Source organism: Harpia harpyja, chromosome 7 (assembly GCF_026419915.1).
Source record: "Harpia harpyja isolate bHarHar1 chromosome 7, bHarHar1 primary haplotype, whole genome shotgun sequence".
NCBI lineage: Eukaryota > Metazoa > Chordata > Aves > Accipitriformes > Accipitridae > Harpia > Harpia harpyja.
The window spans coordinates 36,154,019-36,181,142 of NC_068946.1; the positions used below are offsets into that span (position 1 = coordinate 36,154,019).

The window sequence follows — 27,124 nt, forward strand, 5'->3', positions numbered from 1 at the left end:
CAACATAGCTTTGTCAGGATCCCATTTGAAAAAAAAAAAAACCAAAACAAAACAAAAAAACCCCACCTCATTTTTATTTATTTCTTTCCACTTCACAAAAAAAGAAACATTATTCCTCAAAAAATATTGTTTTTCAAGCAAAAAGATTATTTTTTTTTTACTCATTTTAAAAATTGCATTATCCAAGAAAATGTTAAGTGAGCACATGTGCTGGTAATAATACGATGACTGCAGTCTGTAAGAATTTCGTAAATGTCTGGATTTTATGTAGGCAGAACATTTTAAAGCAAAACTTCTGCCTATTGTGGCAATTATTTTCTTCACAATTTCATTTGAAGGATGTGTGCTTTTCTTTTTCAGCTGGCATTCATTCAGTGAAGGGGAAATCTGAGCCAGAGAGCTTCTGAAAATTTAATCTAGAAGTACTGTAGTACTTCTTTTCTGAAAGTGTTATTTATTGACTTCTTGGAATCACTGCAGAAAATCTGTAATGTAAAAGAAATCTAACTCTGAAAAGTAACTTGCAATGTTGTCATTGCATTCTTGTTTTTCTTGTAACTTTGAGGTCTTATTCTGGTCTTATTTGAGGTAAGTAAGGCCAGAGTAAGTAATTCTGAAAAATCTCTTTTTTTTATTTATTGGAGTTTTGTCTTTTTTTAAAACATTTTTATTCCTTCCTTTAAATTTCAATGCTTAAGGAAAAAGACACCCTCCTGGAGAACTGTTTTCAATTTACTTTTAAACATCCTGCTAAGCTGCCTTTCCTAAAACTCTATTTTCTCTGTTGTACAAAAATAAAATTTCTTTTTCACTGTGTTTTCATGAACTTCTCTTGGTGCAAAAACTTATAGGATTTAAATGATAAAAGATCAAGTCCATACCATTCTGGATAAAATAAATTTTGGATTATCATTTGGGGAATCTGGCAGTTACATCCTAAAGAGTTCATATAGGTAAAGCAAGTTTAAGTGGTGTATTTGGTTTTGTTACTGAATACAATTATTGGGTAATAAGTCCTCTGTGTGAAGAAAATAAATCTATCCTGTATGATGGTTGCCCTTCCTTCATACTCTCTTTCAGCTAATGAATACAAGGAAACTAAACGCTGTGCAAGTACTGTGATTAGTTGAAAATACATATAAAGAGTATTGTTTCATAGCTTAATCTTTAAGCAGCTACGGTATGTTATTAAGTGGTATCCATGGAGGTATTTAATTTTTCTATTTACATTTTAAGCATCAGAACAAGGAGTTAGTTGCATGCTCATTTAAAGCCACAGGTAGAAATAGTATTTAAAAGCTTTGATATGAATTTATACAGAAAAAATATCCAAACTTCCACAAATAAAGATCATAATGTAGTTAATTTGATGTCATCATCTTTGGTTTCATAAGAGAGAAGTGGTTTGGCGCAAAGGTCACCCAGCACACATTATCAGTGCTTTGTGTTGGAAACTACATAAAGTCTTATTTTGTCATAATCTGGTTTAATGACACAGAAATACAGCAACAAACTGAGGGAGGAATCTGGAGAACGAAGGAGAAAAAAAGCCCAACACATTGATAGTGAAACCTTGCAAGACTGAACACCAGGATTTACAAAAGCAAACCTGCCCCACAAAGTAACATAAACACAAAAATGTAAAAATAACTTTCAGTGACTGGTATAATTTATTTGACTCAAAGAAAAGGGTCACTGAACTCATATCACTAGATGAAAATTTCAGAGATGAGAATTTTTACTGTAAATATGTGAAAGTAGCAAGCACCAGTGGCTGACGGGCTACTGAAGTGAAGAATACCCTTAGTGTAAGAGCAAATCTGATGTAAACTTGTCTTCATATTGTAAAAGGAATTAACAGTTTGAGGAAGCTTTAAATTAGGATTACTATCCAGGGACTTGACTACATGATTTGTTTGGACCTAATTAGAAGCAGGGTCTTCAAATTTTGAGAAGTATTTCTGTGGTCTGGAAAAATGTCATAGTGGTCACTCATACATAAATATCATACTTGCTAGAATAAAAATATGTGCATTTCACATTTCTGACAATGTAAATCATGTTTTTCACTGGTTTTCATTGTGTTGGCAACAATAAAAAACTTTCACAGTTTTGTACTTGCTATTTGTTGGCTCTATTCCAGATTTTCTCTTTGATACATCAGTGATTGGATTGCTTGTTTGTGAGGACTGAATTTCCTGGATCTGCACTTGATGAATACATTTTCTGACATAAAGGAAAGAGGCAGATCAGTTTGCCTAAGTGGTTGCAGATTCTAAAAATGGGCTTATATTAGAGAAATTTTCTTTTTTTTAAGATGAGCTGTAGCATCCTCTACCTTTTAAACATTTTTCTTTCCTGCAATATTAATATTTTTCAGGTGTCTTCTGAGTATTACTATAAATTCATATGTTGAAATCAGAGGTTACTGAATTGAAAATAGCTAGTTCAGAGTAACTTTGGAAAAGATACAGGTTGTGTAAGGTGAGTTGCATATAAGAAGTTGAATCCCTAGAACCAAACAAATTCAGTCTGTCCACAGGCATTTGTTTTAGTCTTTAAAATGATTTTCAATAAAAAGCTATAGAGAAAGAAACAACTTATAAATGAAGGACATGGCAAAATCTTTTGTTTAACATGAGTTGTCCCACTTAGTGTTACTGTATTGCCACAGCCTCCTGCCAAGAAGTATCAGGGGTGAAATGTACCTTAGGTCTAATTTATTCAGTCTCAGAGCAATTAATAATTCAGAAATGTTTTAGTTCTTATTGATGTTTAGCATTGTAAGTGGACACATAGTGTATGTACTGTTAGCATCTACACAGGAAACTATTTGAGAGAAGAAGGAAGACTACTAGATTTTTAATTGTTGATTAGAGAAGATGCTTTCTAGATTAACCCATTTTCCTAAGAACTTTCTGGATTTGTATTATCACAGAATAGTAATATTGAAGTAGCAGGGATAAAACCAGTTTATTTTCTGTAGAAACTGTAACAGTCTGAAGGCTGCATCATTGAATAATGACAATATAGTAGTTAATAATGTAAGTCTTAATTTATATAGTGAAATTTAGTATCCCTGGGAAAAAAGCCATATTCTTTTATATACACACGTGCACAAAACAGAGTGTAGCAAAGAAAATATATGTAGGTTTGCTTATGACACATCAAATTTGATCATTTGCCTAATTGAATTTCACTGTACATCTTCACCTGACTGTTATGGTAATAGCTTCTTATTTTTAATTAATTTTCATACATGTGAGACATATGGTTATTGAGACTTAGTAATTTCACCTGGCTTCTTTAGTATGCTGAAAACTTTATTCATGTTATTCGAATAGCACTACGAAATGCACCATCGTACAGAGAACACTGAAAATAATATTGTAAAAATTCATCATTATGTTATGGAATATAGAGTAGTAAGAGCACATGTGGTGTTTCTAACTCTGAAAAATACAAAGATAAATATACTATGTCTGTATGGGAGACACGTTTTCTCAATACTGAGGGTTTGTTACTGTATGGTTTGGGCCTAAGCTTGACCATTATTTTTGTAAATGTTAAAATAAACGTTTTGTAGTTTCCTATAGAAAATATAAACAATGCATTCGTGCTTTTCTTTTTTAGCCCAGTGGACTCAAGCTCAAAACCTCAAACTTCTACCTGTAAAATAATATAGGGCTAGATTTAATACAACTTGGTAGAGAATCTACTGGAGCAGCAATCTGTTTACATGTCAGATATAGAAAATGGAGTAATAAGAGATGTACTGTTTCTAAAATGCCATAAATATGACCCTGATGCTTTTCTTTGTATATATATTAAAAATATATTTTAAAAGGTCATTTAAAAATTATTCTTGCTCATTCAACCATATTCTATGAGAATATATTAATGTTTACATTAGTATCATGTTGTTATTGGCTTGTTCCTGGACCCAGGAGTTTCCTTCTAGTGCTGTGCTACTAGATAGTCAGTGGTATGCAGCAATTGCCTGTAATCTTCCATTTATAACTTGCTTTTTCTGTCCTGCTTGATGGAGAGAGTCTCCATTCAGACTTACATGCAAAATATAGCCATGTTGGATCACAAGCCTATTTCTTGATAGTAAGCTGAGAAAACAGGTTTTTTTATCTGTTGGTTTTTGTTTTTTACTGTTGGTGGATTTTTTAATGTTGGGGGGTTTTGGGTGTGTGTGTAGAAGGTTTCAGAAGGACTTTTGTGGGGTTTTTTGGGGGGAGGGGTATCAGTTTTAGTTTCTTCACGATTCACATTCTTTCTTGTTTTCTGATTTGATTTATTACCTCTTAGTTCATAATACAGAAGCCATCAAGACTGCAGAAGAGGGATAACATTTAAGTCATTAAACCAATCCATCCATCTTCATAATTCTTTTTCACTCCATTTCTTTCTTGGGTAAACTGATTTCCATGAGGTAATGATATAAGTGGCATCAGTTTGCTCCGCAACGCTACAGAGTTTATATATTTGCAGTACTTAAAAAAAGTCATGACAAGAAAATATGGTTACTGAACTGTAACTTAAGATGTGTTTAATAGGTGTGGGTTTTTTTCCAAGCACGGGTTGTGATTAGGCTGCTAGGGTAAATCATTAATAGAAGAGATTCCTGTTATGTATTGGAAAATAACCTTTTTCTGTTTTATGTTAACACTGAGAGATGTGCTGCAGTCATTGGCTATGCAGTCTCTAGAGAGATACACTGGAGTTCATCTCAGCCCTAAGGTTGCCACTTAAGCCTTGCTGAATAAACCAGTGGAATATGAACATGCAAGCAGAAAGATTGGTTTTAATTCTGATGACATTTGTAACAACTCAGAAAAACTGCTATAAGGCCATAGTGGTATTTGGTAAGATGAACAGTCATGAGCTTTTAGTTTCACGTATTACAGACTTCTAAAGAGTAAATTTAGCCTAAGTGCATAGACAGACATAATAGTGACATTTTTCAAGTACATGTTTGATAACAAGTTGTTTCTCTAGGTATCATATTCATCACCTTCTGAGTCTACATTCATAAAGTTGACTAGAAAACTATTTTCAAAGTTTTGTAAAGTCTTTCTCCAAGTAATGAGAACATCCTCCAAAAGACTAGCTGAATATTATAGCATATATTTGTCTTACTCTCCGCGGGTGTCTCCCCTTTCTTTTTGTTGACATGTTTGTTTCTGCCTGTTTTGTTTCTGAAGATAGTCATCAAAACACAAAGTTGCCTAAGTATTTCTTAGACTGCCAAGTATGCCCCTGCTTGTTTGTAGGCATGGTGGATTGGTCAGTGGTGTGTAGATGTGCTGAAAAACCCGTATCATATTTAGCCCATAAAAGGGCAGTATGACTGTAACAGGGCAGCACCATGTGTACAGGTCCTGTTTTATTTGGTTTTAAGATGTTCTAATGGCTGTAGGTCTTGCTGTCTTGTCTCATCAGACGCTAAAAGACTTTGTGCAACCATCTAACCATTTTGGATAATAACTGTGTGTAGACTGATTACACGTAGCTGCATATATATTAACTGTAGTTTGCATCACTCAATACAGAAAAGGCAAATTTTATGTAAGTGCAGTCCTCAGAATCTGTTACAACACATACAGTATTGGTTAATATACCATATAGGAATAGGGTTTGGGGGGAAAACCTACTATTTGATTTAATACTGCTACCACCTTGGTGTAGGAAAAAGCCCCTGCTAGTAAGAACTTTCCTTGACTTAAAAAAAATTTAAATTGACGTGGCTGCTCACAGTAAGGAAATCCTTGTGAATTTTCAGCTTACAAATAAAGAAGCAGATAATACCCCCCCCCCTTATTTCTGAAAAAGAGTTGTAAGCAAAGTAAATGACCTAAGGGTACCAAATAAGACTTGTATGACTTACTTTAGCTCTTAGGTAAAAATTAAGCTTATGGAAAAGGATCCTGGTGTCCTTCCTTTTAAGACAGGTCTTTCTCCCTTTTTGCTGGTGTGTGTTCCCTGGGTGTTTAGAGCCACAGATGTCATCCAGCTTCTGAAGAAAAAGTACCTTTTCAGACACAGCTGGTTCTCAGCCCAAGCATGGCTGGGCAGACCTTCAGGATTACTGGTGCTATGGATTTGAGAAGGGTGGCCAGAGAAGGCTAAACAACAATCAAACATTTCATTTGAGAATGGTGAATCACTTCAAGATGGCATGGATGCAATTATTCATTTTTTAATAAATGAGGGAAGACTTGGCATTCTTGGGCTTTCTGTTCCAGAGAAGAACATTTCTGTGTTTTCCTGAAGTGCTTTGTGGCTGACATGAAAAATGGCTGATTTCTACAGCTATTTATTAGGAAATTTCTCGTCTCTGTACTAGCCTGTGCAAAGACCCCTTTTTTGTGTCTTTTATCATGATAAAGAGTATTTGCTAAGGACTCAGAAGCTGTTGTAGCTCAGCTGAAAAAGCAGGGATTTGAAGTCTGTGCATACCTTTGCGTGGCTAATTTTGAGGAAGAGGTGGCTTGTGTAACATTAGGTTGCGTGTCCATGAGAATTTAGTTTCTGCTGGAAAATTGCTAAAAACCAGAAAAATTTCCACAACTAACGTTAAGTTGACCTAAAAGTTGACCTAGAAGAGGCAGATTTCTGGGATTCACGGTGTCATGTGTTAATTGACTTCGGAGCTGTTACACTTCATGAAAAAGTATGTCATCAATGTTTTTCCTTCCCAGCACACCCCTACTATTGAGCTGACACTGTGATAAAAAAAAAAGTTATGTCTTTAGCCAGCTCTCACCTCCTGGTTAGAACAGGCTCAGTCTGTGACATTTTTGGTGACAGAAGCCTATAGCAAATGGAGCAACTCATCTAAATCCGCTTCAAGTTTTTTCCTCTTGGGAATTAGGCCTCACGGCACCCTGACCAGTATTCACAGTATTTCTGGAATAGGTGTCTGTGGCACCACCCGTTTTGGAGGGGGGGGCTGCAGGGGCAGCCTCTGTGAGGAGAGCCCGGGGCTGCCCCGTGCCGGACGCAGCCGGTTCCAGCGGACCCACCGCAGGGCACAGCTGAGCTCCTCAGCCAAGATGGTGGTGCCTGTGGGAAAACAAATCTAAGAAAGGGCAAAGCACCAAATGTCAGCGTGAGGAAAAAAGTGTGAGAAACAGCCCTGCAAACACCAAGGTCAGTGAAGAAGGAGGGGGAGGAGGGGCTCCAGGCGCTGGAGCAGAGATTCCCTCGAAGCCTGTGGGACAGGCTGTGGTGAAGCAGGTATTTCCCTGCAGCCTGTGGAGGACACTGTGCTGGAGCAGGTGGATATTCCTCAAAGGAACTGTGGCATGTGGAGAGCCCATGTTGGAGCAGTCTTATCCTGAGGCCCTGCAGCCTGTGGCAAGGACACGTGCTGGCACAGGGGAAAAATGTGAGGAGGAAGGAGCAGCAGAGAGGAGCTGGTATGGACTGACCCCAGCCCCCCGTTCCCCATCTGTCCTGTGCCATTTGGGGAGGGAGGAGGTACAGAAGTTGAGAATAAAGGAGTGAAGTTCAGCCTGGAAAAAAGATGCGATGGGGGAGAAGCTCTTTGAGGTTTTGTCTTTGTTTCTCACCATCCAAAACTATTTTAATTGGCAATAAATGTTTTTTCCGTAAGTCAAGAGTCTGTTTGGCTGGTGACAGTAATCGGTAAGTGATCTCCCTGTCTCCATCTCAAGGCATGTGCTTTTTCAGTTCATTCTCCCCGCCCTTCCTTTTGAGGAGTGGGAGGGAGAGAGCAGCTGGCTGGCAGTCTGGCAGCCAGCCAAGGTCAACCCACCACAGTGTTGTGTTGACAAAGGCTACAACACTTACCAATGCCAGCAAGCAGGACTGGATTTCATTTTGTCTCTGTTCATTTTGTCTCTCTAAAATTGGTTTATTCTGAAGATACTGCGCCCATGGGTGTTAACTGTGTTCTCACTAGAAAATAGAAAGCTAGAAAGAAGTGATCTATTATTGTTTGTTGGCATTTAATCAATTTATTCTCTTTAGATCTTTTGAGAATATAGCTGGCCTCAGAGAAAGTACTGTAACTTTGGGGAGAGTATGCTGTATTTTTTGTATAAATCTAAAATCCTTCATCATCATTTCCTTAATTATGGCCAATAGCACCACCAAAGTTACAATTAAAAATCAGGAAGATGCAAGTCAGGAAACCCAAAAAGGGAAAGACTAAGTAAACTTCAGCCCAATTGCTTTCTGCTTGTGCATATGGCTTTAAATGTAGAATGTGTTCATGTAGCACCTGTCTAATAGTATAATATAAACATTAATTTAGCAAGCATAGTATAAGCCACCAGATGGAGTAGTGTTGCCATCAGAAATGAAAAGAGAAATAGAAAGGGCATGTTTTTTCTTTCTACTTTTGTATATAAGTTGCAAGTTTTTTTAAGGTACCGTGCCAACTTGATGCATAAATCCGTATGTTAGAAGTTGTAACCATTGACTGCAGTACATAGCTGTGTTAACACATTTCTTACTTTTTCACAATAAGGTGTGTTTTAACTTAATGTTTATGCTAGGGAAAGAGGGAATGTTTTTCCTTTTTTTCTTGCTCGGAGGTTTGCATTAACCTGAGTTGACAAACTGTATGCAAATTTATTTTTTTTTTTTTCCTTCTTTCATTTTTTTTCTTTACCTCATAACTTGTATCTGTTTGCCATGTCGTTACTGGTAGCTAATTTTCTATTAAGTATCTGACAATTAATTCAAATACTTCTTGCTACAGTGCTTTAGAATTAGAAAAAAGGCAGGAGATGATTATGCCAAAAGCTTTTATTTGGGGATTTTTGTTGCTGTTGCCCTCTATTTTCTGTTTCTTTTTTTCTCTTGTTCTCCTAGGATCTTCTTGCACAAGAGCCTAAAAGCATTTAAAGTTTGCAGAATGAAAACATGGCACAGGCAATGCTATTACCACCAGGATCTGACAGCTTCTTCTATTTCACCAAAGAATCTCTTGCAGCTATTGAAAAACGTATTGCTGATGAAAAATCTCATTGTGGCAAAGATGAACATAAAGATGATGGCAGTCTTGAAGAAAATCACCCAAAGCCAAGCAGTGACTTGGAGGCAGGAAAAACACTGCCATTTATTTATGGCGATATTCCTCCAGGAATGGTATCTGAGCCCCTGGAGGACCTGGATCCATATTATATCAATAAAAAAGTAAGTGTTTTATATTAAGAGTGTAATTAGAACACACCTCTTGAACTATAAAGTGATAAATGCTCTGGCATGGAGGTAATCAGAAGCCCTGGTTGAAAGTATTATGCAGTATGTGATATCATGGTAATTATTTTGAATACATTAGAAATATGACTGTAATTCTTCTGCTTAGGTTGCTTTTTTTTTTTAAAGAGCTTTTCTTTTAATTTCTAAGGTTTCCTTATGATGATATTTTGAGTTAGTAGAATTTGCATTAGATGTCCTTTAATGTCTTCAAATCTGATTGAATGCTGAAGCATTTGAAAACTTTCTCTCTGTCTGGCTATTCTGTTCCTGGGGTTTCTAGGAAACATAGACAGTACCCAAGATCTAGTTGAGTAGGGTAATCTTTGGACAAAGTGCTCGTTCAGTCATCTGCCAAAACAATTGACTGTCAAACATTCCTTGAAATCTCACAGAAATATTTGTTTTACAAAAAGATAAATGTTAAAATCTATTTGACTAGGGAGGGACATAAGTAAAAAAAAGAAAAAATATTATTATCACATATTGCCAGCTTCATGTGATGTGATTTCTATGGATTGGTAACAGCTTGTGTCACCAGATGTGGGTTTGTTATGCTAGAGTTTGCTTCAAGACCACTGCAACTGTTCTGAGTCTAATGGGGAGGATTTGATTTTTCTGACCTGTTATGTTTTTCCTGATGATTTTAATACCAATTCCTCAGCAAGTAATCGCTCCCTGCACTGCCCCATGAAGAACATGAAGACAATACACTGGTAGGACAATTTGAGGTCATATGCCCTCAATAATAGTATGTTACAGAGCAAGGAAGTTCTTGAAAGTCTTAGCGTCGTTCCTCTTAGAATCACTTTACATCTGCATGGATGCAAAGTTTTCCCAGAAATTTTATAAAAATGCTTTGGTTTTGTTTAGTGTGAAAGAGGATTTGTGGCTCAGTATCAGTTCAGCAAAACAGTATAAAAATAACATTCACGTGAGTAGCCCCACATTCACTTCTCGTACAGGACTAAGTGTAAAGACTAAAACTGTACTTTGTGTTTCAATATTGGGTCTATGTTATAGGACCAATATAGATGTGAAGACAAAATCTAAATTTATATACACGTACTGTAACGTGACTCAGTTTCTTTTATAGATACAATGATAGCAAAAGAAGAAAAGAGCAAGGGTGATGACTTTAGCAAGTACAGACGAAGATGTTTTTATGTAGGTGTGAAGTGGAATGCTGTTCAGAATGAAAGCAAAATTGAGTTTACATTCAAAAGGCAGTACAAAATAAGCAGTGAATGGTTATTTTATTGTGCAAATCAGTAAAATGCTTGTTGAATTAAAAACATAGAACAGGTTCTTGAAATGAAGTACTGCATAATCAACAGATTGGTATCTTGCATGTAAGTGACCAAAGAGCTATATTACCTCTGTAAGAAGCAACTAAGTTAAAGCAGTGTTTTTTCTAGTACAGAATGTTGAAGACTAATAATCAGATGTAGGTTTTTTAGTTTAGTTTTTGTTGTTTCAACTTCACGAACGCTACTGTCAAATGATCTATTTCTTTTACAGTGGAATATCATTAGAAAACAGAAAGATTCCTTGTTAAAACCTGCTTATTTCTACATACTCGCCTGTTGGGAGAATGATCGTAAGATGTAGATTGAATTAAGATTTCATTAGATGACATTTTCATTGTTTCTCCTAGTCAAAATAAAAAATGGTCGCATAAATGGTACTAGTGATGACTGCACAGGCAATAGGGGTAGTAAAGCCTTTAAAAGCCGAGGGTGTCTCACCTCAGAAGCAGTTTTGAAGTGCTGAAATGGTTAAATAGTTGCTCATAAGTGTCCAGAAATGGTTAGTTAGGTGCTTTGTTTTGCATTGCCAGCTTTGATCTGAAGTGCAGGTAATACAGCTGGATTAATTTTAAATGTTCAAAATGACAAATTTTTAATTATATTTTTAATGTAATTACATAATCCTGGAAAATGCTGAAATGAAGATTTTGTTTAAGAGGACAGAGACAAAGAACATATGGTGTTCAGTTTTCATTGCTCGTGAAAATTTAGAATCTGATATTTGCTTGTATAATTCTACTGAAAAGAAATTTGGCTACTTATGTCTGTGTAAGTACAGCCTCTATTTATGGCAAGGTTGCTAACCTTGTTGTGTATCCTTAATTTCCTATTTCCTATCTTTCCCCTGCTCCTTTTGTGTTTTGGGATTTTTTTTGTTGTTGTTTTTTGTTTGTTTGTTTGGTTTTTAAGACATTTATAGTATTGAATAAAGGGAAGACAATCTTCAGGTTCAGTGCCACACCTGCCTTGTACCTTTTATCTCCTTTCAATATTATTAGAAGAACAGCTATTAAGATTTTAGTTCATTCATATCCTTTTCAAGTGGTTTCTTGAAAATTATTACTGGTCTTTTTAAATATTTAATACCACTGGGTTTTCTTGTTTAGTGTTTAAATGTGTTCCTGCCCTTAATTCTTTCTCTCAAAGTGAATCAGCGCTAAGATTTGTCACTTTAACCCTCTGATTAAATTCAGAGGAAGAGATGCACAGCACGTATACCTAGATTACAGAGTTAGTGGTATAACCATCGTTATTGTGAAACATCTTTGCGTTATTTATGACATTGCTAGTGATAGTAAACTGATTTGTATCATATATGTTGTCAGTATTCTATAGCCTGGTCAATTCTTCATGTTTTGTGTGATGCAAATTCAGCATTAAAAAAGAATATGTTCCTTAACTACAGTCAACATTGTTCAGCATGCTCATTATGCTCACTATTTTGACAAACTGTGTATTTATGACATGGAATAAACTTCCAGACTGGACAAAGAATGTAGAGTAAGTATACTTAAATTAGCTAATAATTTTTTAAGTGGTTTAAAAATGAAAAGCTAAATTAAGAGCTAGACCATGTAGTTTTACTTACCCTTGTGTGTAACACCAGTATTCTCCTTTTTCTAGGCCAGAGTTTGGTCCTAGCTGCATCTCAAAGCAGCATAGACCTGCAAGCTCTAGGAAGAAAAGAAGCTGTGATATAGTTAACCTTTTTCTCTGAACAAAATTGATTAATACTCTTGTTCAGAATGTTTGTACAAGTAATGTTTTTATGCATTCTCCCTCTTGAGCTGTTCCTTTAGCATTTTTATTAAAAAAAGGAGGGGGGGGGGGGGGAAGAAAATAGCCATTCAACATGAAACTGCTGCTTTTCAGTGTGGAAGATGTTTTCTGTAGCCCCTATGAAGCACCTTTATTTTGTGTAACAAAATCTAAAAATGGGACACACACCCTCCTTAAAGAAAATACCTCTGCTGATGATTATTGTTTGACATTCTCAAGTCTACCTGGTCAGCCATCAAGTAACTTTAGTAAACACTAGGTTTCACTTACCCATGGATTTTATTTCTGACATAGCAACTATGCTGAAATTTTTATTTTTAGCAAAAATATTTTCTTTATGTTAGTCATGATTATTATTATTCGTGCTGAAATTTCAGAACTTTATATGACAGAAACTACAAAAATATGTTTCAGATAAAATAAATAAACAAAACCAATTACCTTGCAGAAGAATGGTGGGAAAACTGATAGTTTATGTGAGTTTGTAACTGCTCTTACAGTGCATGTACTAATCACTGTTTTTGAGTGATTTTCCTTTATGCCTGTGATGATGTATCACTGAACAGCAATCTTTAACTTTTGGATGTTTTCTCATAGGTACACTTTCACTGGAATTTATACTTTTGAATTTCTGGTAAAAATCCTTGCAAGAGGCTTCTGTATAAATGATTTTACTTGCCTTCGTGACCCCTGGAACTGGCTTGATTTTGTTGTCATTTCCTTTGCGTAAGTATATGATTTTTTTAAAGTAAAATACCAGTTAGAACTTTTTTTGAACCTGTAATAATTTGTTTGGGTTATCTTAGCTCATTTAAAATGAATTGTAGTTGAATTGTATTTCAACTTATTCCATTTTATTATTTTACAGTAATGTAGCACACAGCAGAATTAGTGGACGATCCCACAGTACAAAAGAGGAGTTACCACTGAACAATTTTAAATAGTATTTAAATAATAAATCAGGGAAATACATCTCATTTTTAATTTGCGTTCAATGGAAATACTTAAGGGTGTGTTTCTTAGAGAAAACTTAATTGAAACAGGAAAATATGAATGCAAGTCTTTCACTTAAAGTTGCCCCTTCCAAAAAGAAATAGTCTGGATTACAGGTCCAGGTCAGTAGTATACACTCTACCTTAATTCTGAATAACTGTGATTTAATCCTACAGGTATGTAACAGAATTTGTAAACCTAGGCAATGTTTCAGCTCTTCGAACTTTCAGAGTATTGAGAGCTTTGAAAACTATTTCTGTAATCCCAGGTAAGAAGTAACGGTGTAAAATAGTAGGCGCTCTACATCACTTCTGTTTAATTTTTGTGTGCTGTCATTGTGTTTGTGTGTGGAATCCCTCACTACAGATATGTGACAGAGTTTGTGGACCTGGGCAATGTCTCAGCGTTGAGAACATTCAGAGTTCTCCGAGCTTTGAAAACAATATCAGTCATTCCAGGTGAGAGCTAGGTTAAACACTGAGGCTGACTGAAATTCCACAGAAGCTGAACTCATATTTTAACAGAAGCATCCAGGTTTTAGTCTTAACTTCAATTTGATTCTCTTTTCTAATTCTCTAAAACACTCAGCCTCAGAGTTTAATACATTCTTGCATGAGAAATTGAATTACATAGCCTGTGTGTATTTCCATTTCATGATGTCAAGTTTTCTTTCCCACATTAAGGATCATAATTAACTCTTTTTATTTTTCTCTTACTAATATGAATGTTACTATTTATCAAAAACATTTGGGATTGAAAATATAAGTCTGTTGTGAAAGTTGAATCACTGACAAAGACAAAGGAATAAGTTAATAAAGAGTAGCATGGGAATTGCATGATGTGTTTATTACCTTAAGATGCCTGTCTTCACCAAACCCCACCTCCAGTTGAATAGGATGCAATAGAATGCAATCATTAAAATTTCTACTACAATGCAATTGTGTTCTGGTTTTGTTTGCTGTTATAGAACCAATATATCATGTGTTGGAATAGAACACTGGCAAAGGTTTGGAGCAAGAGGCATCAAGAAGAAAATAAAATGAACAATCTTCTTTACATGTAGTTTACATGTATAGAGAGCATGAATAAAAATTTACTTCTTCATTGGAAGAGCAGGTGCTTTGGAACATGTACCATTCAATCCCATTCATATTTTCAAATTAATTTGTCAGGAACAATGAGACTTACTGGTACCTTTTTCCTTTGGAAAATATTTTAAGGCTATTTTTGTGAAGCTGTGCATGGTATTTAATAGTGTGTTGGAGTAGTCCACATTGCATTTTAGCTTGGGTAAATATTTAATATTATAATAAAAATCTGCCTCTGTTTGCAGGCTTGAAGACTATTGTTGGAGCCTTAATTCAGTCTGTGAAGAAGCTCTCAGATGTCATGATTTTGACTGTGTTTTGCCTGAGTGTGTTTGCACTAATAGGACTGCAGCTGTTCATGGGCAATTTGAAGAATAAATGCTTGTTATGGCCATCAAAAAATTCAACGTCTTTTGAAAAATACCTAGCTCCGTACTTTAATGGTACAGTGTTTGATTGGACGGCATACATTGAGAATGAAAGTAAGAAATACTGTAGTAACTTGCTAAAATTTTTTTGTGTGTAAACACACACACGCACACATAAGATCACCATTTCATACTATAGGCTAAAGATAAAAATCAATTAAATAGGATGACAAAGAGTAGGGATTTTTGTGTGTTGCATCTCAGACTCATACAGACATGATTGTTCTTTCCATTAACTGCACTTAGAAACGTATTTATTAGGTTAGGTTGGTTTTAGAATCACAGAATCGTGCAGGTTGGATGGTCTGGATGACTGTGGAGATCCTAACTGCTGCTCAGCTGCAGGTCCAGTTAGAGCAGACTGCTCAATGCCATGTCCAGTCAAGTTTTTAATATCTCCAAGGTTTGAGATACCACAGCCTCTCTGCACAGCCTGTTCCAGTGTTTGACCAGTCTCACGGTAACTTTTTTTAATATCAGTTCAGAATTTCCCGTGCTCAAGTTTTGGCTAGTCACCTCTTATCCTTCCAGTGTGCACCTCTGAGAAGAGTCAGGCTCCATCTTCATTACAGCCTTTCATGTTATACTTGTAGGTAGCATGAAGATCCCCCCACCCCACACATCCCTTAGCCTTCTCAAGGCTGAACAAAACCAATTCTCTTAGCCTCTCCTTGTATCTTCAGGTTATAAATAAGACAGAGAAGTACTAGATAAATAACACAGATTTCCTAGTTAAGATGTACTTTTATTATTAGGTAGAGGTAAGAAAAGAAACCAGTTGTTCTCTGTGAAACAAAGAACTCACTAGGCAAGTAGAGATTCTGGTAGGGAAGGAGATGGTATTCATCTGTAGGTCCTATTGTTGTTACTAAGGAGGCTGACAAATACATCTTTATCCAGATATTTTTCAACGTTCTTAATCTCTGCAGACTGCAGTGACAACATTCAGGCTGGTTCAGAAACACACAGATACTTATTTTTTGTATTTGTCATTTTAAGTGATAGCACCAGTGAAGTTGTAATATATATAATGAACCGTGAGATGTAGTATAACAACTTCTAATTGCCAAAAATTTGATTCATTTTTATGTGTGCGTTTGTGCTGGAAGTGGATTTACAGGATATTGTTCAGTAATTAATTGTAGAAGTAGTGTATTTAAGTAAAAAGAAATTGGTAGAATAATGGATGCTAGCTTTCCTCCTCACTGACTCAAAAGTAATAGAAAATACAGTTGTTACATGCTAAGTTTTGATGAGTCATATTTCCTTCCTTACTTAAAAAAGGACATTAAAGTTCTGTGCTGTTTTCTGTATTTTCAGATTTTCTTTCTATACTTCTGAAGTTCTGGAAATTCTGTGACTGTATTTACATTTTCTGTGCAATCTATCAATTTAGCTAGTTTATTTGGCCTAAGAAGGGATGTGAAAATGGATTGATGATAGTGCTTTGTGGGCAATTCTGGCTGATAGTTTATATGCTGTAGAACACTTGTGAATTCTCTCTTCAAATACAGTATGTAGATCCTCTATTTCCATTTTCCACTAAGTAGCAATCTAAAACTAAAAGACAGAACTAAAATCTTTCAGAATGTCAGTTGCTTCCTATGCTACAACTGTTGACTTTGCTGGGAGACTCCAAGGAGTGCTGATGCAGGCAAGGCAGTTCCATCTAGTTGTATTTGTGTTCCTCCTTTCTTGTATAACCTGTTCTTAATCATTTATATGTCAGTTGGATTATAATTTCACTGGCCTCAGGTGTGGATCCTCCTAATATTTTTTTCAGCATATCATATGCTGGTCAGCTGTCACTGAGTGTGATACCTTCTAGTGACTTTTCTTAACATCTGTGCATTTTCATTTATTAAGGAACAAGGCCAGATTCACTTTTTGAAAATATATGCACAGATCTTGGATCCACATGTCAAAGTATTGGCACCTGGCATTTAGATCAGTATCTGAACATTTCGAGTTTTGGCCAGCTCTAAAGACATTATGGAAGTAATAGGATTATAATTTTTCTGACATTGTATAAGTACTGTTCTTGAATGGTAGGATTTGGGCATCACTAGATTTGATTTAAGTGTTTGTTTTAGAATCCTCCTATCTTCATATATTCTTCATCCTGTGGGCTGTTTCTGACTATTTAAATACTACAATAGCTTTTTACCCTGTGAAAACCAAAGCTTTTTGTCAGCTTGAAAGGTACATTGAGGATATGAACTGAGGATGATGGAAGATTAGTTTAGTTTGGATAAGAGTTTTTTCCAGAACTCTCTCTGTTTTCTAGATCTCAGTGCCTGGCTATCCTCGTGGTGAAAAGTTTCTCCTTATATCCAGTCAGAAACTCTCTTGTTTCAAATTATGCCCATTTTCTGTCATTCTCCTGCCACACACCAGTGAGAAGAACCTGGCTCTGTTCCCTTGATAACCTCCTTGTAGTTGGGTGCTTTCTACCAACTCCCCCCACAGCCTCCCCTTCTCCAGGCTGAGCAGGGTCAGGTCCCTCAGCCTCTCCTCACAGGGTCAGTGTTCTCGTCACGTCATGACCTTGGTGACTCTCTGCTGAGCTTGCTCCACTTTATCAATGTCGGTCTTGCATTGGGGGGGCCAAATGTGGACACAATATTCTAGGTACAGTCTAATGAGTGCTGAGCTGAGGGAGATGGTCGCTTCCCTTGCACTGCTAGCTGTGCTGCTGTTCATGCAGCCCAGGAGGCTGTTGCCCTTCTTGGCTGCCAGGGCACACTGCTGGCTCACCTTCACCTTTCTCTCTGTCCGCCAAGACCGCCAGTGCCTTTTCTGCAGAGCTGCTCCACAGCTGGTCGGCTCCCAGCCTGTACCACTGCAAGGGGCTCTTCCTTCCCACGTACACAACTCTGCATTTGTCTCTGCCGAATTTTATGTGTCTCCTGTCAGGCCATTCCTCCAGCCTGCCTAGGTCCCTCTGAATGGGGCCTGCCCTCACTCATAGCAACATTTTCCCCAATTTGTTATCATCTTTCTAGCTGTATTCTTTTTTCTTTTTTTTAAGGACAGCACAGGTGTTAATCATTAATAACAAAAGATATTCCTTTATTTCTGAAGTCTGCCACCTTAAAAGAAAAATGCTGTGAAGTTGTTCATAGGACAGCAGCTGTTATAACACTGCCATTGGACCATCCGTCTTCCTTGTAAATGCTACCTTCATATTTTCAGTCACAGGATGTGCTAGTTAATGTTGCTCTGACTTCAAAACTGTGAGCCAGCCATTGTAAATGGTTCCATTTTAAGTAAGGTAGGCTTTAATTGTCTGATTACAACCTACCTACTGAATAAGAGAAGGAATTTTAAGCTTTGTACTTTCTTTCTCTCGTTTACTGAACATCAGATTTGGAAGGATATTCAGTGTTTGCTATGACTCAAGAAAAGAATATGCAATTTATGGTGTTCTAATCATTGTTCTAGGATTTTATTTTTACATTGTGTTTTTATTTTATTCTTTAGTTTTGCAGCTTTACTTACCAGTATGGATGTGCCAGTATTTGAACCCATTATTGGAAAAATATGAATGGGAGATTATGAACATTCAAACCATGATAACTTGAATGGAGGTTCATCCTCACAAAAAAAAAAAACAAACTCCTTTGGTTTATAATCATGTTGCTTCCTATTTTTTCTTTAGATCATTTCTATCGCATAGAAGGACAAAAGGATTATCTGCTTTGTGGCAATAGCTCAGATGCAGGGTAAGGTACACTGAAAATTTCATACTACCTGTCTAAACAAAATGTGAAAAACATCACTCTAAACTTAAAAAGCTAATTTAGCTGCGTAACTTCGCAATCAATAATATGTGGTCACAGTTCATAGTAAGTAAACACTTGAATGAGTAAAATGTTGAATAAGAAAATACTTTGTTGTAAATTTCTTTTAAAAACTCTTAGGTAACTAGAAAATTCCATTTCAGCACATAGATATTGCATTAACAATGTCAAGAACATACTTCTTTATCATGGATTTCATGCCATTTCTCATCTCTAAAATAGGCATGGGGCACTGGGACTTATGACTGCCTTTTGGGAAGACATCTTCAGGATTCTTCTGTTTGTGGACTGCATGCATGGCACTGTCTTGCTCTCTCTTTGTGACAATTCTTTGTAAAAAAAAAAAAATCACATAATTCTATATTCTAATGATATATCAGTCCATCCCTTGGTTTTCGTTGGTTATGTCTTTAAAACAGATGTACTTAAATCTTTTTTTGTAAACATTTTGTGTATATATGTGACTAACTATAAGATAATTTTATGTGTGTGTGTAAATATGCATCAGATGTACATGCACATATAAGAAAAGAAATCTTTATAGTGTTTTTCTGTAGAGGTTTTGGAGGCAAGAACCTCCTCTACCCTTCAAGAATGCAATAACTGAAACAGTGTGCCTACAGTTGATATCAAGATTGGATCACCTGCTATCAAAACTGATTTGTACAGTTTCAGGAGATAAAAGTATCACTATGATGGTTATTTGCTGTTGAGGAATTGGTGGAATTTGTTAATTTGACTTGACTAATTCACAAACCTGAAGAAACCAAGAAATCTGGTATGCCAACCTTGCTGACAGACAAAATTCAGCATAAAATATGTATACTGACTTTCTTTTGCATGAAAGTACTGACTTTATGGAATCTCTGTGTTAGGTAAATATATTGTTTCCATAGAAGAGGTATCTCTAGAGGTAATAACAAATTGTTGGGAATAAACTTTATTTTGTGTATAATGGTGGAAGAAGGTAGAAAGAAAGATCTTCATTTACTTCTTTGCTCTTTTCTGGCTTTTTTTAAAGAACACTCTTTTAATTTCCTCACTGATTTTTTAAATGTTGTAAGCCACAAATAGCAGCCCCCTTCACAGATTAGATCTAGTGAACCTTCATTAGAAGCTCAAGGTACAATAATTTAAAAACATTTTAGTGTTAGATGATTTTTTTATATACAGTGCTTTACTTTTTTTTTTTTTTTCTTTTTTTTCCTCCTAGTAAATGTCCAGAAGAGTTTATCTGTGTGAAAGCTGGTAGAAACCCCAACTATGGATATACTAGCTTTGACACATTCAGCTGGGCTTTCTTGTCACTGTTTCGACTGATGACACAGGACTACTGGGAAAATCTTTATCAGCTGGTGAGTGTATAGCAAAAATTGTGGTTAATATCTTACTGACCCCATATCAAACACGGAAAGGCTATTCATATTTGTATTACATACCATTGCTATTGTTAGCAATTGAAGATGAACAGTATTTATGAAAGGAAGCAAATTCAGTTGCAGAATTAAGCAGACATGGGCACTTACTACAGAATCTCACATGACTTCTGAAGAGGCACATGAGGTTTTTTGATCCTTTATTTAATTTTTACAGTGTGTATTTCATTTTGTGCCTCATTATAAGATCTTATTTTCAAAAACTTTAATATTGAGTTTAAACTGTAAAAATACTCTGACAGCAAAATCTGAATCTTAATTTCTGTACTTTGAATCCTGTTTTTGATAACTAAGAATGCATGGCTTGATATAAATTACTTTTCTTACCATAGCTTTTCACTATATTGTGTGAAAATCTGTTAATTATAATAAATATTATCTTTTAATTATGTAATCGGTTGTGCCATCTTTAATTCTTTTGGTTATTTCAACGGGAAAGCATGCTAATACATGCTAAGCATGCTAAGCATTGAACCTGCGATGTGTGATTTACATTAATTACTCTGATCCCACATCCTTTTCAAGATTATTAGGCATTAAAAGAGGTTTGTCTCAAAGCAGCATGATCCTTAAACATGTTTTTCTCATACATGAATGCTCCCTTTATGTTGATTACTTTGTAATTCAGAAAGCTTGTATGGTCTTATTACAGAAGGAAGAACAACTCAATAATAGTTTTGTACTTTTCAAATTCAGTAAATGCTTATGAACTGCAGAACTGATGCATGTCTTCACCAGATGGATTGTTTCTCTTTTTCTCCTATAGACGCTACGAGCTGTTGGCAAAACATACATGATATTTTTTGTTCTGGTCATTTTTCTGGGCTCCTTCTATTTGATTAACTTGATTTTGGCTGTCGTTGCCATGGCCTATGAAGAACAAAATCAAGCAACTATGGTTGAAGCAGAACAGAGGGAGGCAGACTTGCAGCACATGCTTGAACAGCTGAGGAAGCAGCAAGAAGAAGCTCAGGTATTTTCTAACAAGAGTTTGAGCTTTAGTATATTCCTTTGCATGCTATTTGTTCAAAACAAAACCAATAATTAAATCAACATATTAAAAAAAAGGCATTCTTTTACATAACTCACAAGTACTTCAGACTGCATTCTCTGTGGCTTTTTATTGCTGTTTAGATGTATAATGTTTAAAGCATTAATGAATTTCTGAACTGAGAACAAAAAGTACTCCCCAAATCAGAATAATAGTTTAAAAATAGATATTTCTGATCTAGGGGTAGTATCTAGTAACCTGTCGTGATGATTTTCCAACTTATGAGCTTAGAAATAATTGCAATACTTGTGAAATACTTGTCAAGCCTTGATTAGAGTTTAAAATACTTTTATCCATAAATTTCTGACTAATTTTTGCTACTTGTGTTAACACCAGTGAATGGAAGACTGGAAGTAGTACCCCGAAGCTGTTACTTACAATAACAGTTAAAATTAGTTTACTAAATTGATACAGACTGAAGTATGACTCTGTTTAGCTCTTTTGTTTGCAATTACATTTACTCTAATTAATAAATTTTATTAATTTTCAAGTATTTTCTAATGTACTTTCTGGCAGAATGCTGTAAGCAATGCGGGCTGACTCCATGATATGGATGCAAAGTAGAACTCTGTTCAAACAGCGACTTTCATAACTGCCCTTTTATTTTAACTCGTATTACAGAATTCCATTTGAAGTTTTGCACAGGTCCGTCTAGGTTTTTGTCACACATCCGGAAGTGATTTGATATAAATCTTAGGAACAAGGATTATAGCTTTCTTTAAAAAATGGTGTGATTTGTAAAGCATCACATTAAATAATTGCTGTGGCAGGCAATAGCAGCAGCTGCAGCGGAGATGACCGAGTACAGCGGTGAAAGTGGGATTGATGGACCCTCAGATAGTTCTTCAGATGCATCCAAGCTTAGCTCAAAAAGTGCCAAAGAAAGGAGAAATAGAAGGAAGAAAAGAAGGCAGAGGGAGCTCTCTGGAGAAGAGGATGACATGAAGGATGAAAAGCTTCCAAAATCTGAATCAGATGGCAGCATCAGAAGGAAAGGTTTCCGTTTTTCTTTTGATGGGAACAGACTTGCTTATGGGAAGCCGTTCACATCACCCCACCAGGTACTGTGAATAGTGCAGTTGTTATTTTGGGGGTTTGTGAGACAACGGTAATATCCAACAAACTAATGTTGCATTGTTTTAAATACTGACTTACTGTTGGTATTATTTTCTAGAGTGTACCTAAACAAACGTTTTGGTCTCTCTCATTTTATTGTTTAGGATCTGGTGGGTCTTAACATGTACAGCAGCATTGCATTTTCCCCAGAAGTCTGAGAAATCTACCTAAGGCACTGTATTAAAAATAACAGTGACAGATTTCTGGGGAATATAAATTGTTATTTTTTTAATACATAGACATGCATTTTGTATATTTAAAATGTCCAGCCGGTCATTGTTTTGTTTCCTTTGCAGTCTTTACTGAGCGTTCGTGGCTCCCTGTTTTCTCCCAGACGTAGCAGCAGAACAAGTCTTTTCAGTTTTAGAGAATATGGAAGAGAGATAGGATCTGAAAATGACTTTGCTGATGATGAGCACAGCACGTTTGAGGATAATGGGAGCAGAAGAGGTTCTCTCTTTTTGCCACGCAGACATGGTGAACGCCGCAGTAGTAACATTAGTCAGGCTAGTAGATCATCAAGAAAGCTGACAGTGTTTCCAGTGAATGGGAAGATGCACAGCACTGTGGATTGCAATGGGGTGGTTTCCTTAGTGGATGGACCGCCACGTCTGTTGTCGCCTACTGGACAGCTTCTGCCAGAGGTGATAATAGATAAACCAACAACCGATGACTATGTAAGAAAGTTTTAAATTACTCGAGATTTCATGACTTTTCTTCATTGCACCAGGCAATGTTTTAATGGAATGAAATGCTTCAAAAATGCTTGAGAAGTTGTGAATGCTTTTGCATATCTTACTGTAATGAAATGGGTTTACGGTGATTCACTCCAAAGTGAGAGGCTGAAGCATGAAAATGGAAAGAGAACAAAGTAGCACAGTGTTATATACCTGCAGAGCAAGGATATGCATGCACCTGCATAGTGAATCAAATCAGTAATGTTCCATTGCTAAATCTGTTTTAGAACCCAAAATAGGGTGCTCAGCTGCAGGAGGTAGAAATAAACGAACGCCTGTGAAGTTGAAAGCAGACGACGTTTATTGCTAAAACACACACATATTTATAATCACATATTCTGCAAAGTCACTGTACACGCGCACAAGCATAAAATATGATTGGTTATATCAACTCTGTACACGTGCATAAACATAAGACATAATTGGTTATACCAACTCTGTACACGCGCATAAACATAGAACATAATTGGTTGTACCAACTAAAACATGCAAAACTTGTCTCAGTCTAATTGGTCAAGATAAACTGCCGAATTGAGGTTCTTTGTGCCAAGTTCACTTTATTGTGGAATGCGCACCTGTGTTCTAATTGGCATCTTTCTTTTTTTGTCGTCTTGTTTATTCTGTTCAAGGTCTTCTAAAGGCTTCTGGAATGCTCTTGCGACCGTTAGCTAAATATGTGTCCACAATTCCCCCTTTTTTGTTTTTCGTCAATTAACACCTGCTGTATTGCCCTTTGCAAAGATCTATGAACACAATTAATTAAACACAGTAAAAGCAACATTATACCTAATAATAAAATATACAAGAATAAAAGAAACCCCGATTTTTAACAAAGATACAAACCAACTCCTAAGTCCCCATCCCACAGCTAAATGCTCTAAGCCAAAATGACAGCTTTCTTAATTGCATTAAAGCTCTTGCAGGTCCTTCTTGCCTCTGCAGTTCTGTTATCTTGTTTATTAATTGCTCCACTGTCCCAAGTTCCTCATGTCCGTTGTTTTTGTGGTGGTTCAAAGTCCGTTCATACTGCAGCTGTCACGTACTCTGGCCTACTCATGCTAACTGCGGCCTACTTACGCTAACTCTAAATAATCAGGCTCAAAGAAATGTCCCCCATTTTTCATGAAATCTCCCACACTCAGCTTTCTAAACATTCTGCATATTATTGTTTTGGTTTGATTTTTTTTCTTTCTTTATGGTTTTAGCCTCCCTTTAAATGTATTTCCTAATTCTTTGTCAATAATCTTCTGGTTCTACTTTTTCCCCCCGTCCTTATATTTGGTATTGTGCAAATGTAGCATAGCCTTTGAGATTATGTTGATGTTTTAGAAGCTCTGAAACCTTTTTTTTCTCCTGACTCTCAGAGATGATCTGAGTTTTTCACTTCCTAGGATCAGGATATAATTAAAAAAAAAGGAGTACATGCAAATTCATCCATTTCTCCCTCTGATCAGGTTTCCCTTTTCCCTCAGTCTGCTTCAGGAATGCATGTTTTTTTCTAGAAACCTTCTTTTATTGAAACAAAAATTTTTACACAGGTCACAGCATCTGAAAGTACATCAGCCAGATTCCTTACAGTTATCAGCCAGATTCCTTACAGTTTATAATCTTCTTGCAGTTAATTATACTTTCATTTTCATGCATTTATTTAATTTACTGGAAAAAAATCTACTCATGCTCATACATTCAAAACTTTTTTATAATTGAGGTATATTCAATGATATAACTATAACACAGCTTTCAATTTTTTTAATAAAACACTTTCAATTTTTGTTAGTTAGATTGACTTCTTTTGTTTCTTCAGCTGAAATTAATAAAACGAATCAGACATTATAGCTATTCAATGTAAAAGATACCCATTCAAAACTAATTTAAAGGATATAGAGATCAAGACTGATCTATAAAAATTACTTTTAGAGTAATTGTTATTGCAGAAAACTTCCTAGCATGAATCACGTATTTCTAATATCTTGTGATTGAACTAGTTTAGAAGTGGAATATTGGTAGAGAAAGCGTGGAACTAGGAGTTTTTCCGATTCCAGTGCTGCAACAGTCTTGGTTTGTTTCTTTGATTATGACCTCCTCCAAAATTTCTTTGTGTCTAATGTGGAGTTAATGGTAGTTAACTGTAATGCAATGGTAATCTGGGAACTAAATATCAAAATCTTTTTTTAGTACTTTGTAAGTATTAACAGTATTCAGAAGTATAAGGAGAAAATAGCCATTTAAAAAAAATACTAGGCTTATGTTATATGTATAATGGAAAAAAATCTGATGTAACAGCACTTAAATACAAAGCTTTATATATTATGAATTCATTGAAACTGAAGAGTCTTTCTGATAGCTGTTTTGCAGTATTTCTAAAGCTGAATTTAATTTATGCCCCCCTTTATTTTTATAGAGCACTACTACAGAAATAGAAATAAAAAAGAGGCGTGCAAGTTCATATCAAATACCCGTGGAGTTGCTGGAGGATCCCAGTTTAAGGGAAAGAGCCATGAGTATAGCTGGCATTATCACAAATACAATGGAAGGTGTGTTATAGCTACAGATGCGTGAACTTTCTTGACATAGTCTTAGACTTGCTTGAAGGTATTATATCGTAGTGCAAATACAGAAGACAAAAAATATGTAGCCATTGCAAATACATAAGCTGAATAATAGAACAAAAGTGCATGTATTGAAAAAAGAATTGAAGGAATCTGATAAGAAGGCTAAACAAAGAAACATTCTGATTAAAATAGATAATCTGTATGTGTTTTACACAAGTTATTAATGTTTAACAGTACAGTTATTGGAAGATATGCCTTGTGATAAATTTTCCACTAACTGTACTGTAAAAATGTTACAGAAGATTAAAGGCCAGGCCTTAGTTAATACGGAGAAGGAAATTTGTAGTAGGATTCTTTGGAACTGTGAAAGTATTACTAGTGAAATTCTTGAAAAAGCTTGAATAGTTTTCAAACGTGTTCATGGTGAAATTAATCTTATTTTTGCTGAAAATAAATAATTAAACATTTGAGAGGACTGTGAAATAGGAAGTTTTACTGAGAAAACTATCCCTAAATGTAAGCATAAATAGTTTCGGGGTTTTTTTTAAACAAGATCATATGATATTAAAAGTAGACAACTTTTTCAATTATTAGCTAAAAACTCCTGAGGTTTTTCTTCTAGTCTTCTAAAAATGTTTTCAGTCAGCAGCAATAAGTTAAGTTCCTGGAAATCTGAGGAGGTTCCTCCAAACATCCTTAATGGTTCCAGGGATAAAGATTAAAACTTGAAAAAGCAGGTAACCAAAAATTTATCTTCACTTTGTCCAAAACTTGTTCACTATATATTTCTTTTTTTTGCCAGAACTTGAAGAATCCAGACAAAAATGTCCACCTTGCTGGTATAAGTTTGCCCACACTTTCTTAATTTGGAATTGTTGGGAGCCCTGGTTGAAAGTAAAGAATGTAGTTGAATCTATTGTAATGGATCCACTTGTTGATCTAGCTATCACTGTTTGCATAATTTTAAACACACTGTTTATGGCCATGGAACATTATCCAATGACTGACGAATTCAGTAATGTACTTAAAATAGGAAATCAGGTAAGTCCATCGAACTATATCCTTTGATACATTGGAACCTGGTGTCTCTTTGAAATAGAATTACTTCTATTATTTTTATTATCATCCCATAAAATAAAGGTTTAATTGTACTAAAAATAGTCTAAAACTACCATTTGAGATATGTTGTATATAAGAGATTGATTTCTATATTAAAAATTCTGCAAATAGAGTTTTCAACAACCAGAGTTTGAATGACACGAAACCAAAAGAAATCTGACTTGATTTTGTTTAGTATTACAAAAAACATTGGAGCCAAATTAGATCCCTTCTACTGTAAGTATCATTGATAACACAAGAAGAATTGGATATTATTTTGGATTATGATTTTGCACTGTTATTTTTTTTGTTATTTTTGTATTTCCATGAAGAATGTTGCTTTGATTGGTCCATAACAATTTGGAAGCTGAAGAATGTGTGACTTAATCCAAGAGGGTCTGTTGATATAGACTGTTTGTTCCCTAGTGGACACAGTCTGTAAGTTGGGTTTGGGGTGGTTGGTTTGTTTGTTTTATAATGGCAATAATACAGA

The 27,124-nt window shown here is 35.6% G+C and overlaps 2 protein-coding genes across 2 annotated transcripts in view; both read left to right on the forward strand.

The window, feature by feature from the left end:
• LOC128144068 (sodium channel protein type 2 subunit alpha-like) overlaps positions 1–11,603 on the forward strand; it is a 29,364-nt gene extending 17,761 nt beyond the window's left edge. Inside the window, exons 2-3 of the mRNA XM_052792371.1 lie at positions 8,854–9,177; positions 11,460–11,603. Of these exons, the coding sequence (XP_052648331.1) occupies positions 8,905–9,177; positions 11,460–11,603 (417 nt within the window). The 5' untranslated portion in view covers positions 8,854–8,904. The remainder of the gene's footprint in view (positions 1–8,853; positions 9,178–11,459) is intronic.
• A 118-nt stretch (positions 11,604–11,721) lies between these two features.
• Positions 11,722–27,124, forward strand: part of LOC128143709 (sodium channel protein type 2 subunit alpha-like) — a 48,850-nt gene continuing 33,447 nt past the window's right edge. Inside the window, 11 exon segments of the mRNA XM_052791236.1 lie at positions 11,722–12,050; positions 12,927–13,055; positions 13,499–13,590; positions 14,656–14,892; positions 18,500–18,563; positions 19,855–19,996; positions 20,844–21,050; positions 21,899–22,189; positions 22,541–22,921; positions 25,383–25,515; positions 26,336–26,574. Of these exon segments, the coding sequence (XP_052647196.1) occupies positions 11,971–12,050; positions 12,927–13,055; positions 13,499–13,590; positions 14,656–14,892; positions 18,500–18,563; positions 19,855–19,996; positions 20,844–21,050; positions 21,899–22,189; positions 22,541–22,921; positions 25,383–25,515; positions 26,336–26,574 (1,995 nt within the window). The 5' untranslated portion in view covers positions 11,722–11,970.